The 12,529-nt window shown below is 34.1% G+C and overlaps 1 protein-coding gene and 1 pseudogene across 1 annotated transcript; both read left to right on the top strand.

The window, feature by feature from the left end:
* The first annotated feature begins 817 nt into the window (after positions 1 to 817).
* LOC111377853 lies at positions 818 to 2,681 on the top strand (annotated as a pseudogene).
* A 1,570-nt stretch (positions 2,682 to 4,251) lies between these two features.
* Positions 4,252 to 4,987, top strand: LOC111377854 (histone H2AX-like). Its single transcript, XM_023000987.1, has one exon. The coding sequence runs from the start codon at positions 4,464 to 4,466 to the stop codon at positions 4,773 to 4,775; it is 312 nt and encodes a 103-aa protein (XP_022856755.1). The 5' UTR covers positions 4,252 to 4,463; the 3' UTR covers positions 4,776 to 4,987.
* Positions 4,988 to 12,529: the final 7,542 nt, after the last annotated feature.

Below are 12,529 nucleotides of genomic sequence, written 5' to 3'. Positions count from 1 at the left end.
TTATAGATCTTGTTTTATCATTAGATTAATTTGATTTTGAATTTTCGGAGAGAGTTGAAGTATATTAGATATAGGATTTAGTAAAAGGAGTTAGAAAAAAATTATGAGCTCAAGCACGACTATAGTTCAATATACTTGTTTTTGGCCTTTGATTTATTATGATTTGAATTGTATTGTTATGTTGTGGTGATTTTAGTTATGATAATCTTGATAAGAGAGAAGTTTAACTTATTAGTAACTTGGTTCTTATACTGTAGCAATTCAGGATTATGTTTCAAATACATGTACCAGAAAATTTGTAATTTTGCTTGGAGTTAATGTCTTTTTTACTTGTTTTTGGGTTAAAAGTTGGTTAAGTAATTTTTTCCTTGGGAGATTGAAACTGAAGTTGATTCATATAAGGCCAACTTTGCTACTGTTAATATGTAACCCGCATGATAACATACACATATGAAACATTTGTATTAGATAATGATGCCGCAAAAGTTCATAATGTAACCTGCATATGGAAGAACAAAATGTAGCAGGCTCTTCATCAGAAACATAGAAGAGGCTAAGCCAATCTTTCAACTCCAGAGCATTCTCTGCTTGAGAAGAAAAGATTGTCCCATAACTTATGAGTTGCTTTCTTCATATTGTCCAATACTGTCATTTGTATCCCAGGATTGTTAATCTAAAAGAATCCTTCTTTTCTCTGCTGCATTGCATGTCATATCTACCACCATTTGATCTTTTGGGTTTGACACGTCTTCTTCCAATGTATGCAATATGGAGGAGTTAGAAGCAGAACATGTTGCTTGAAAGGTTGAATATGCAGCTGGAGGTAGAGTATGCAGCTCGAGTGAAAATGGAGCAAAGGATGCAGAACAAGCTAAAGTTGTTAAGCAACAATTCAATTCTATTTTGCAGTCTTGGCATCACTCGATACATCAGTTATGTGTTAATGTTCTTGGCTTCGTGGTAACATCATTTACACTATTGTCAACAGAGATTAATACTATTGAGGAAAATGATGCTATTCATGATGACAAAGAGAACAACTTTGGAGAGGATAGTTGAATATCTAATTTACGAGGATGAACAGTTACGTTTTTTAGATGCATAATAAGAGATACAAAGAATGTTCAGGTGTAACCATACTTAGTGAATGATTTTTATTTATATTTTCTTGAAATATTTTGGATTCAATATTACATTGATTGGCACTGCATATCTTAATTGAATTATTATTATTATTATTATTATTATTATTATTATTATTATTATTATTATTTTGCATCTTTATATTATTTTGAATGTGGTTAAAAAATTACTAGTATATAATAAATAAATAAAATATATAATTTAATTTCTCCCTACAAATTCTTTCATAATAGCCTACAAATATGTTTTTCTACGAAAAAATTATTTGTAGAGAAAAACAGGGTTTAGCCTACAAAAAATATGTATCATGTTGTCACAAATTTTAAATTGCTGGAAAAATGTATATATTTTAGTCCACAAATATTCTTTCCACACAAAATAATTTTTGTAGGGAAAAGCAAGATTTAACCCACAACATAATTTGTAGGGAAAAGTGATATCATTTCGTATGCAAAATTAACTTTAGCAGACGAATGATTTTGTCGAGAGAAAACTTACCTGATGGACGTATTGTATTTGTCTCCGAAGGGTTCGTAGGGAAAAACTTTTCCCCACAAATTTCAAAATTTTGTAGGCCAAAGTCTATCCCCTTGATGTTTGTCCCACAAATGTCCCTACAAATTATTTTTGTCTGCAAAGATTTTTTCCCACAAATAAAACCTTTCACTACAAATAAATTTTGTAGGGAAAACATAAAATTCTTGTAGTGATGCTGTCTTCCAGATTCCAAAGTTCAATATGAAACAGTGGCCTGGATTCCTTCTTCATTCCACCATAAATGCTCCCCTCACTGAAACTTTCCTCACTCAGGTCATGGTCTACAATATCAAGAGTTATGGCTTGCTCTCAAATGCAATATCTCCTCGTTTTCTCGCACTTGAACTGTTCAAATCTGCACTAAATTTAAATATTTAAAATATTTAAATTTTAAATATTTAACTTTATTCAATTTTTTAAGTTAAATATTAACTTATATACAAAAAAATATATATATTTATAAATAAAATATCACTTATAAGTAAAAAAATTCATACAAGTACCCATAAACTGAAAATTTTACTTATGGACATGTATATTCTTTTGAAAAACTCTAAAATCACACAAAATTGAACCACCCGAATCCTCTGTTGGAAGAATAGATAGATTTCTAAGGAATAGGAAGTTTGATGAGCGTGTCGACGCAGGTGCTCCAGTCTGCCTCTCTGTCATTCTTGAATACCTTGCTGCTGCGATGGGTTATCGGTTTTGTTTGTTCCCATTTCGTACATTTTTTATGTTCAGGATTTATTATATGGTTCTGTTGACTGAGGTTTTGAAGCTTACAGGAAACGAGGCCAGGGACAATAAGAACAGGATTGCGCCTAGTCATAAACAATTGGCTGTAAGGAACAACGAAGAGTTGAACAAGCTTTTGGGAAATGTTACCATTGCAAATAGTGGGAGTTCTGACTAATATTAATCAGTATTTGTTGCCAAAGACAGCTGGCAGAAAAGATAAAGAGATTGGCTCTGCTTTGCAAAAGTTCTACGGTTTTTAATGAATTATTTATGGCGTTTGGATGGATATTATGCCCTTATTGATCAGTATTATTTGAAACTCTTTTTTCTATATTCTCACTTTCAACCACATATTCAGACAAAGTAATATTTTGTATGTAAATCCAAAACTTTTCTCTACTTTTTAATTGCACATTCTCTTAAAAAATACTGTTCAAAACATAGTTTTCCAAGATAGTGGTTGTCAAACAGTGGCTAAGGGTTTTGGTCATAGATAATGGTTGTCAAATAGTGGCTTAGGGTTTTGGTCTTCAGAATTTTATGAGTTAAAGACTCTTCTAAAATATAATAGTTTTTTTATTTAATTATATGAGTCTATGTTTTTTTTTTTTTTTTACACGTCAATAATCAGTTGTCTTAAGATTGTGCGACTGAAGACATAGATGTTACTTGCTTAACTATTTGGTGGTAACTGGCATTGTTTGAAATATTGAATGGGAATGAATATTCTATTATGTGGCATATGATATATAAAGCACTAATATTGGGACTAAATTGGATATGAATGCCGACTGGATGTTAGTACCATTTTGGGACTTCCTAAGGTTGCACTTTTAGCTACTTATATTGTCTACTTTTTTTAACAAAAGATGTGCTTGCATGTACAACCCAAATGATTTATTTTTAATTTTATTAATAATAGTATGATTGAATTTTTCGCTCTAGAAGAATTTGTATTTGTTTAGTTTTTTTCAAATCACATGAGAAATTTTTTACTTATAAATAAATTTTCACTGACGAATGACTTTTACCTTATAGGTAAATGTTTAAACCATGAATGATTCTTTTTGCATAAAAATAATTTTTTTACGTATATGTAAGTTATTTATATATAAACTTGTTTACTTATGCGTATGGGTGTTTTAAAATGATATTTTGAAATTTTGATTACTTTAACCAATCATAATGAGTTCAAATGAGCTTACTCAATAGTTCTTAATTTAGTTAAAGTGCATTGACTGATTCATGAGCCTTACGAACATGAATATAGTGTTTTCTCTATATAACGACAGGATTTACTTTAAGAAGTCAATTCAATTAACAGAAGCAATTGTAGAAGCCTCCAAAAATAGTTATATTGTGATGCAAGTTTGCTATAATTACCATTCATTGCTTATTTTTAGGTACTTAGTACTAGATCAAGAAAATGGATCTGGTATGTTTGACTTTAGCTACTTAAATTCTTACGTGTGGTTTTTTTTGTTTATTGTGTTTGAATGGGAGCTCACGAAATGCACTTCAAAATAAACGCTGCTAATAACATTGCTTATAAGTAAAAAAATATTTATATTTATAAGTAAAGTATCACTGATAAATAAAAAATTTCATATAAGAAACCTAAACTGAAAATTTTACTAAGATTTTATTCTTTTAAAAATCTTTCAAAACTAGTGGATAATAAACTCCCAGACATAGGTTTGACGGTTTTAAAAATCGCTATTAGGACCACTCAAAATTGAACTGCTTGTAAATGTTCATAGACAGTACATAAAAAAAGGCTAATAACTGGTACGCCAAATCTTCCAAGCAGGCCCTTAGGGTTTACAGTAAAATTAAAATCTGAAAATGAGTTCAACTGGCTTCCACTAAGGGTAGTAGATGGAGGCCCAAGTAATTGAAATACTTATCTTAATCTCGTAGCTGGCCTCGAATTCCCAGTTGGAAGAATCACTATATTTCAAAGGAATAGAAAGTTTGATAAGCGTGTCGACGCTGGTGCCCCAGTCTGCCTCTCCGCCATTCTTAAATGCTTTTCTTCTGAGATGGGTTATGGGTTTTGTTTGTTCCCATTTCCTACATTTTTTATTTTCAGGATTTATTATATGGTTCTGTTGATTGAGGTTTTGGAGCTTGCAGGAAATGAGGCCAGGGACAAGAAGAAGAAGAACAGGATTGCATCTAGGCATAAACAATTGGCTGTAAGGATTGATGAAGAGTTGAGCGAGCTTTTGGGAAATGTTACCATTGCAAACAGTGGGGTTCTGACTAACATTAATCAGTATTTGTTGCCAAAGATAGCTGGCGGAAAAGATAAAGAGAATGGCTCTGCTTCGCAAGAGTTCTGCGGTTTTTAATGTGTAACTCTTTTTTCTGCATTCTCATCTTCAACCACACATACACGCAATGTAATTTTTGCATTTAAATCCAAAACTTTCCCTACTTTTTAGCTACACATTCTCCTAAAAAAACATTGCTCAAAACATTGGTTTTCCCAGATAATGGTTGTCAAACAGTGGCTAAGGCTTTTGGTCTTCAGATTTTTATCAGTTAAAGACTCTTCTAAAATTTAATAGTTCTTTATTCAATTATATGAGACTATGTTATTTTTTTTTATTTTTTTTTGCTTGTCAATAATCAGTTGTCTTAAGAATATGCAACTGAAGACACAGATGTTACCTGCTTAACTATTTGGTGATAACTGGCATTGTTTGAAATATTGAATGGAAATGAATATTCTATTATGTCGCATATGATATATACAGCACTAATCTTTGGACTAAATTAGATATGAATGCCGATTGGATGTTAATACCATTTTGGGACTTCGTTACTGGTTTATACTGTTACTCACATTTTCTCAATGGTTAATCCATGTTTTTGTCGAACTTGTGTTCAGTGGTCGATACTTCATTCTAAAGATGGTAGAAGTTGATTGTTTATACTTCAGAGCTCCTGGTGCAGTAATTCCCATCTTTTACATTTTAGTTCTTTTCAAGATCATTAAAAAAAAAAAAAAAAAAAATATATATATATATATATATATATATATTGATAAATTTAATGATGCTCATTTCTAGAAGAATCTAGAATTACTTGCCTACAATATCCTAGAATTCCTTGGTAAGCAAGTATAATAAAAAATTAGAATTGTCTAGATTCCACTAGAGTAACTTGGACACCAAAAAATCTTGTATAGGTTGTAGACACTTGTAGAATTCTCTAGAAGATGTGATAAGAGTCTATAAATAGGGCATGATCCCTCATTTGTTTGCAAGAAAAAAAGAAGCTAGACAAAGCTCAAGCTATTGTAAGCCATCATCATTCTAATAAAATTCCTTTCTCCTACCCACTTTGTCCACCAAATTACTTTCTACCAAAATCTTCCAAACTATTAACTTTCAATAAAAAGCCAACTATTTTTTTTTCCTCCAAAATTATTCCATACAAACCATCCTCAATCATCCTATCACATCACTACAACAACACAAAAACTATCAGTGGTATCAGAGCCACGTTCGATTGATATTGGGTGTATGCATATATGATGGCAGACGCTTTCCGCTCATCAATTCCTATCCCAACATTTAATGGGGATAACTATGATTTTTGGTCTATCAAAATGAAGACCTACTTTTGTGCTCAAAATTTATGGGATGTCGTCAACGATGGGTATACTAACCCAGATGACATTTCCACTTTAACTTCCGCACAAAAGAAGGAACTTAAGGAGAATCAACAAAAAGATTCTCTAGCATTACTTTCTCTACAAATGAGCTTGACGGATACATATTTTCCAAGAATTATGGGAGTCAAAACAGCGAAAGAAGCATGGGATAAGTTGAAGGAGGAGTTCTACGGCAGTAACAAGGTACGTACTTGCCGCCTTCAAACTTTAAGAAGGAATTTTGAAAATCTAAAAATGAAAGAGTCAGAAACCGCAAAAGATTATTATTCAAGAATAGATGAAATAGTAAATCAACTAAGGTCTTATGGTGATGATGTTCCCGAAAAGAAGGTTGTTGGAAAAATTTTAATTACTTGCACTGAAAAATATGATCCAATTATTGCAGCTATTGAGGAATCCAAGGATATAGATGAATTAACAGCTGCAGAATTAATGGGATCATTAGAAGCTCATGAAAAAAGATTAGAAAGGCGCTATGAAATGGAGATAGAAAATTCTTTTCAATCGAAACTTAATATGTGGTTTCAAAAATCTAAAGAAGGTGGAAGAAAATTTAAAGAAAATTTGAAAAATAAAGAAATTCAAGGAAAAGAAGTTGATAAAAGCGACAAGTATTCTTCATGCAGTATTTGTAAAAGAAAAGGTCATCAGGAGAAAGATTGTTGGTTTAAAGGTAAACCACAATGTCGTAACTGTAGAAAATTTGGACATGAAGAGAAATTTTGTCGCCTTAAACAAAATCATCAAGCTAATTTCTCTGAAGAAAAGGAGACAGAAGGAAATCTATTTTATGCCTCCATGAAGAATGTCTCTGAAAAGAAATTAGATACGTGGTATCTAGATAGTGGCTGCAGTAATCACATGACGAATGATGAAAGTATTTTCTGCAGTCTTGATAAAATAAATACAAAAGTAAAAATTGGCAATGAAAATTTTATAGAGGCTACAGGTAAAGGTACTATTGCCGTTGATACAAAAAAGGGCAAGAGATACATTAATGAAGTTCTCTTAGTCCCTACTATAGATCAAAATCTACTAAGTGTAGGTCAGATGATGGAGAAAGGATACAGTATACATTTTGAAGGAGATTATTGTACAATTTATGATAAGAAAGATAAACATCTGGTAATTGCAAACGTCAAAAAGCGGGAGAACAGATGCTTTCCAATCCAATGGAGATACGCAGACAATACGGCAATGGCGGTGCAAGTAGATGAGTCATGGTTGTGGCATAAAAGATTTGGACATTTCCACTTCCATGGGTTAAAGATTTTGAAGCAAAAGAGCATGATGAGAGACTTACCAGTCATAAAAGAAATTGATGAAATTTGTGAAGGATGCTTGAGTGGGAAACATCACCGTCAACCATTTCCATCTGGAAAAGCATGGAGAGCCAAAAAGCCTTTGGAGTTGATACATACAGATGTATGTGGCCCGATGCGTACTCCATCACATAACCAAAATAGGTACTTCATTCTATTCATAGATGACTATACTAGAATGACATGGGTATATTTCTTACAAGAAAAATCCCAAGTATTTGAGATTTTCAAAAAGTTCAAAAGCTATGTCGAAAAGCAAAGTGGTTGCAAAATCAAAACTATCAGAAGCGACAGAGGCAGGGAATATACATCAAATAAATTCAACAAGTTTTGTGAAGATGAAGGAATGGAGCATCAACTTACTGTTGGGTACGCACCGGAACAAAATGGTGTGTCAGAAAGAAAGAACAGAACAGTAATGGAGACAGCTAGAGCTATGCTAATGGAGAAAGGTCTTCCAAAAACATTTTGGGCAGAAGCAGTAAGCACTGCAGTCTATCTACTAAATCGATGTCCGACAAAGGCAGTGCAAGACAAAACACCAGTTGAAGCATGGGGCGGACGAAAACCATCAGCAAAACATCTCAGAGTTTTCGGCTGCATCTGCTACACACATATACCTCAGGAGAAAAGAGGTAAGCTGGATGAAAAGACTGAAAAAGGAATCTTCTTAGGTATAGTACTCAATCAAAAGGCTATCGAGTATATAACTTAAGAACAAAGAAGCTAATTATGAGTCGAGACGTAAAGTTTGATGAAGATGCCACCTACAACTGGGAGACTGGTCAAATTGAGAAAAAAGATGTCAGCACCCTTACACAACCACAAAAGCAGGAGAGTGATGTTGAGGAGAACAATCAACCAGAGCCTCCGCAGCATGCAGTTATAGAAGAACCAGTTGACTCACCAGAATCATCACCAAGAAAGACACGAAGATTATCAGAAATATATGAAAGATGCAACTTGATGATCATAGAACCTGAAAGCTATGAAGCAGCTTCAAAACAACCAGAATGGAGAAATGCTATGGATGAAGAAATAAAAATGATCGAGAAAAATAATACTTGGGAGCTTGTAGATCCTCCTCAAGATAAAGAAGTCATAGGAGTTAAGTGGGTCTACAAGACAAAACTCAATGCTGATGGCTCGATTCAAAAACATAAAGCAAGACTAGTTGCCAAAGGATACTCACAGCAGTTTGGCATCGATTACACCGAGACATTTGCCCCTATTGCACGCCTCGATACTATAAGGGCGTTAATTGCACTAGCCACACAGAAAAGGTGGAAGATTTACCAGCTGGACGTCAAATCGGCATTTCTTAATGGTTATCTTGAAGAAGAAATTTATGTGGAGCAACCTCAAGGGTACGTGGTTCGAGGTAAAGAATATAAAGTTTTCAAACTAAAGAAGGCACTATATGGATTAAAGCAAGCTCCGCGAGCCTGGTACAGCAGAATTGACAATTACTTTACTAAGCAAGGATTCAGGAGGAGCCAAAGTGAACCAACTCTATACATCAAAAACCAAGGTACAAATAGTACACTTATAATCTCTTTATATGTTGATGATCTCATCTACATAGGGAATGATGAGAAGATGATCAAGAAATTCAAGGAAGATATGATGAAAACGTTCGAGATGACTGATCTGGGATTAATGCACTATTTTCTTGGGATTGAGGTAACTCAATCTAAAGATGGGATATTTATAGCTCAGAAGAAGTATACCACCAATCTATTAAAAAAGTTCAAGATGGAAGGTTGCAAAACAGTAGCAACACCTCTGGATAGCAACAAATCACTCAAAAAAGAAGACGGTGCTCCAAAAGCAGATAGTTCACAATTTCAAAGCTTAATTGGAAGTTTACTCTATCTAACTGCTACAAGGTCAGACATAATGTATGCAACCAGCCTGCTTTCAAGATTTATGCAAAATCCAAGTCAAGTTCACTATGGAGCTACAAAGCGGATACTAAGATACCTCCAAGGAACAAAGGACTATAGAATAAGGTATGAGTCTACGCCTGACTCAAGACTACTTGGGTATACTGATAGCGATTGGGCAGGATCAGTAGATGATATGAAGAGCACATCAGGCTATGCATTCATACTAGGTTTGGGAATATTTTCTTGGGCATCAAAGAAACAGGCAACGGTTGCACAATCATCAGTTGAAGCAAAGTATATTGCAGCAGCAATGACTACGAGTCAAGCAACATGGTTAAAGCGCATACTTGAAGATATGGGAGAGCCACAAAATGAAGCAATAAAGATCTACAGCAACAGCAAATCAGCTATAGCAATGGTCAAGAATCCTGTATTTCACAGCAGAACAAAACATATTAGCATCAAGTATCACTTCATCAGAGAAGCTGAAGCAAACAAATAGATAGAACTTAAACATTGCAAAACTGAAGAACAATTGGCGGACATATTCACGAAGGCGCTACCACGAGCAAAGTTCGAGCTACTACGAGAAATGATTGAAGTTACCGAAATGAGCATCAAGGAGGAGTGATAAATTTAATGATGCTCATTTCTAGAAGAATCTAGAATTACTTGCCTACAATATCCTAGAATTCCTTGGTAAACAAGTATAATAAAAAATTAGAATTGTCTAGATTCCACTAGAGTAACTTGGACACCAAAAAATCTTGTATAGGTTGTAGACACTTGTAGAATTCTCTAGAAGATGTGATAAGAGCCTATAAATAGGGCATGATCCCTCATTTGTTTGCAAGAAAAAAAGAAGCTAGACAAAGCTCAAGCTATTGTAAGCCATCATCATTCTAATAAAATTCCTTTCTCCTACCCACCTTGTCCACCAAATTACTTTCTACCAAAATCTTCCAAACTATTAACTTTCAATAAAAAGCCAACTATTTTTTTTTTCCTCCAAAATTATTCCATACAAAACATCCTCAATCATCCTATCTCATCACTACAACAACACAAAAACTATCATATATAATAATAATAATAAAATTATACACATTGAGTGACTTGCACATGAATCTTACAAGTTATATTGAAGCTTGGAAGGACAAATTCTCCAGTTTTTTTGGTTCATTTCCCAATTTTTTAATTATTTAAATGTGCTTGTTCAGGAGGGAGTTTTAAAAGAGTTTAGGCATCCATTTCACTTTTGTCGCATGTGAATTGCACATGCACCGCACGTAGTGTGGCTGGAAAGGACAAGTTATCAGGACAAATACTCAACAACGTGATTTCTCAATTGATAATTTGTATTAAATGAAGATTTGTAAATATTTTAGTAGCCGTCTTGGTGATTGCCATTCACCTTGATGAAAATTTTCATCTCATTAGTCCAGCAATAGGTGGTGATTATAGCACGCTTGCATCACAATATAATCACTTTTTGAGGCTTTTATAATGGCTTTTGTTAATTGAATTGATTTCTTAAAGTGAATCCTTCTCTATGATATGGAAAATACAATAATTACATTACCAAAGCTCGGGTATCAGTTGTTGCACTGTAACTAAGTTTGCAATTGCTGAATAAGCTCATTTGAACTGCCTATGGTTGGTTAAAATAATCATAATTTCAAAATATCATTTTATAAATCTTTGAATTAGACTTTCCATATACAAATCTTAGTTTTTCTCATAAACAATTAATTTCACTCAAGGTCGTGAAAGAGTTGCTTCGGCAAATAGAAAGACAGATGACCATGTCTCTATTGCTAAATAGATGAAAATAGTATACTATATATGGAGATACACAACTGTGAAACTTTTTAACTAGTCATTTCACACACGAATTTGACTTTAAAAGGAAAATAAAATTCTGAAATTCTCGTTTTCAATCTTCACGCCACATCATCCATCCACAGCTCATCTCTATTTGCCAATCAAACTATAACACCATCTCACTAAATTCCTATATAAACCATCTACTGATCACTTCAACTCCATAAAAACCCGGCATTTTTTTGCAAATTCTAGTTTTCAATTTCAATTCCTTTCTAAGGTTTATAGTAAAATTTAACTGTCAGAGCCTCCATCAAGGGAGGTAGAAGGAGGCCCAATTCATTGAAATCCTATGCCAATCTAGTAAGGTCGGTGTCGAATTTCCCGTAGGCAGAATCACTCGATTGCTCAAATTTTGGAAGTATGCCAAGCAACTGGGTGTCGGTACCCTAGTGTATCTCTTTGCTGCCCTTGAATACCTTATTGTGGAGGTGGGTTATATTAGGAAATAAAGCTGTATATATTATCTTTCTTATTTGGAGCATATTATCTTTCCTATTGTATTGCCTAACTTTTAGCTAGACAACTCATAATCCCTGATTTGTAGGAGTAGTCAATTTTTCTTCTTGTATAAATACACGATAGAGTATCAATAATATTCATTCAAGCAAATTCAATATCTCTTCCATCTTTTCATGGTATCAGAGCAATTTTTATCTGTGCGGAAAAATAATTTTGATGATGAAGAAATATGATCCGTCGCCCCGCTATCGATGATCCAACTGCAGGAAGCGACTTTAGACAAACCTGGCTTGGTCACGGCATTTGCTTGAGAGCTAGATCCTTCATTTTTGTTGTCAAGAAGGGATAAGAGCTGCTTCAATTGGGCCTCTGAAATTCCAACAACGTGATTGCTATCCTCTTTAGAAAGACACTCGGACATGTGATTAGCTAAAGGCCTATTATTGTTGTTGAAATGTTTTGGGCCTGAATTATACTTAGCTTTTGGGTGGCCCGCTGGATACCCAAGTAATTCATAACAAGTTTGGACCCAATGGTCCAATTCTCCACAATGGGTACAATGAGGGCGTCCTCTTCTAGATCCTGAGCATTTCTTTGCTTGATCAATTCGACGTCCTCCACTGAATTTATCTGGTGATTTTTCTTGTGATCTGAAATCATGTAAACCATATGGACGGTCGAACCTTCCTGCACCAACCGATGGAGTGGATTTGTTGCTATTGTTGCTTCGAACAGCCATAACAGTGCTACCACCAGAATCTCCTGCAGCGTGTGTCAAACTCAGGAGACGTTGCTTTTCTTCTTGAAGGACGGAGGAATATGCCTAGCGAACTGAAGGAAGGGGGTTCATCAGGAGGATTTGGCTG

Source organism: Olea europaea, unplaced genomic scaffold (genome assembly GCF_002742605.1).
Source record: "Olea europaea var. sylvestris unplaced genomic scaffold, O_europaea_v1 scaffold1733, whole genome shotgun sequence".
Classification (NCBI taxonomy): domain Eukaryota; kingdom Viridiplantae; phylum Streptophyta; class Magnoliopsida; order Lamiales; family Oleaceae; genus Olea; species Olea europaea.
This window is presented reverse-complemented; position numbering and strand designations above follow the sequence as displayed.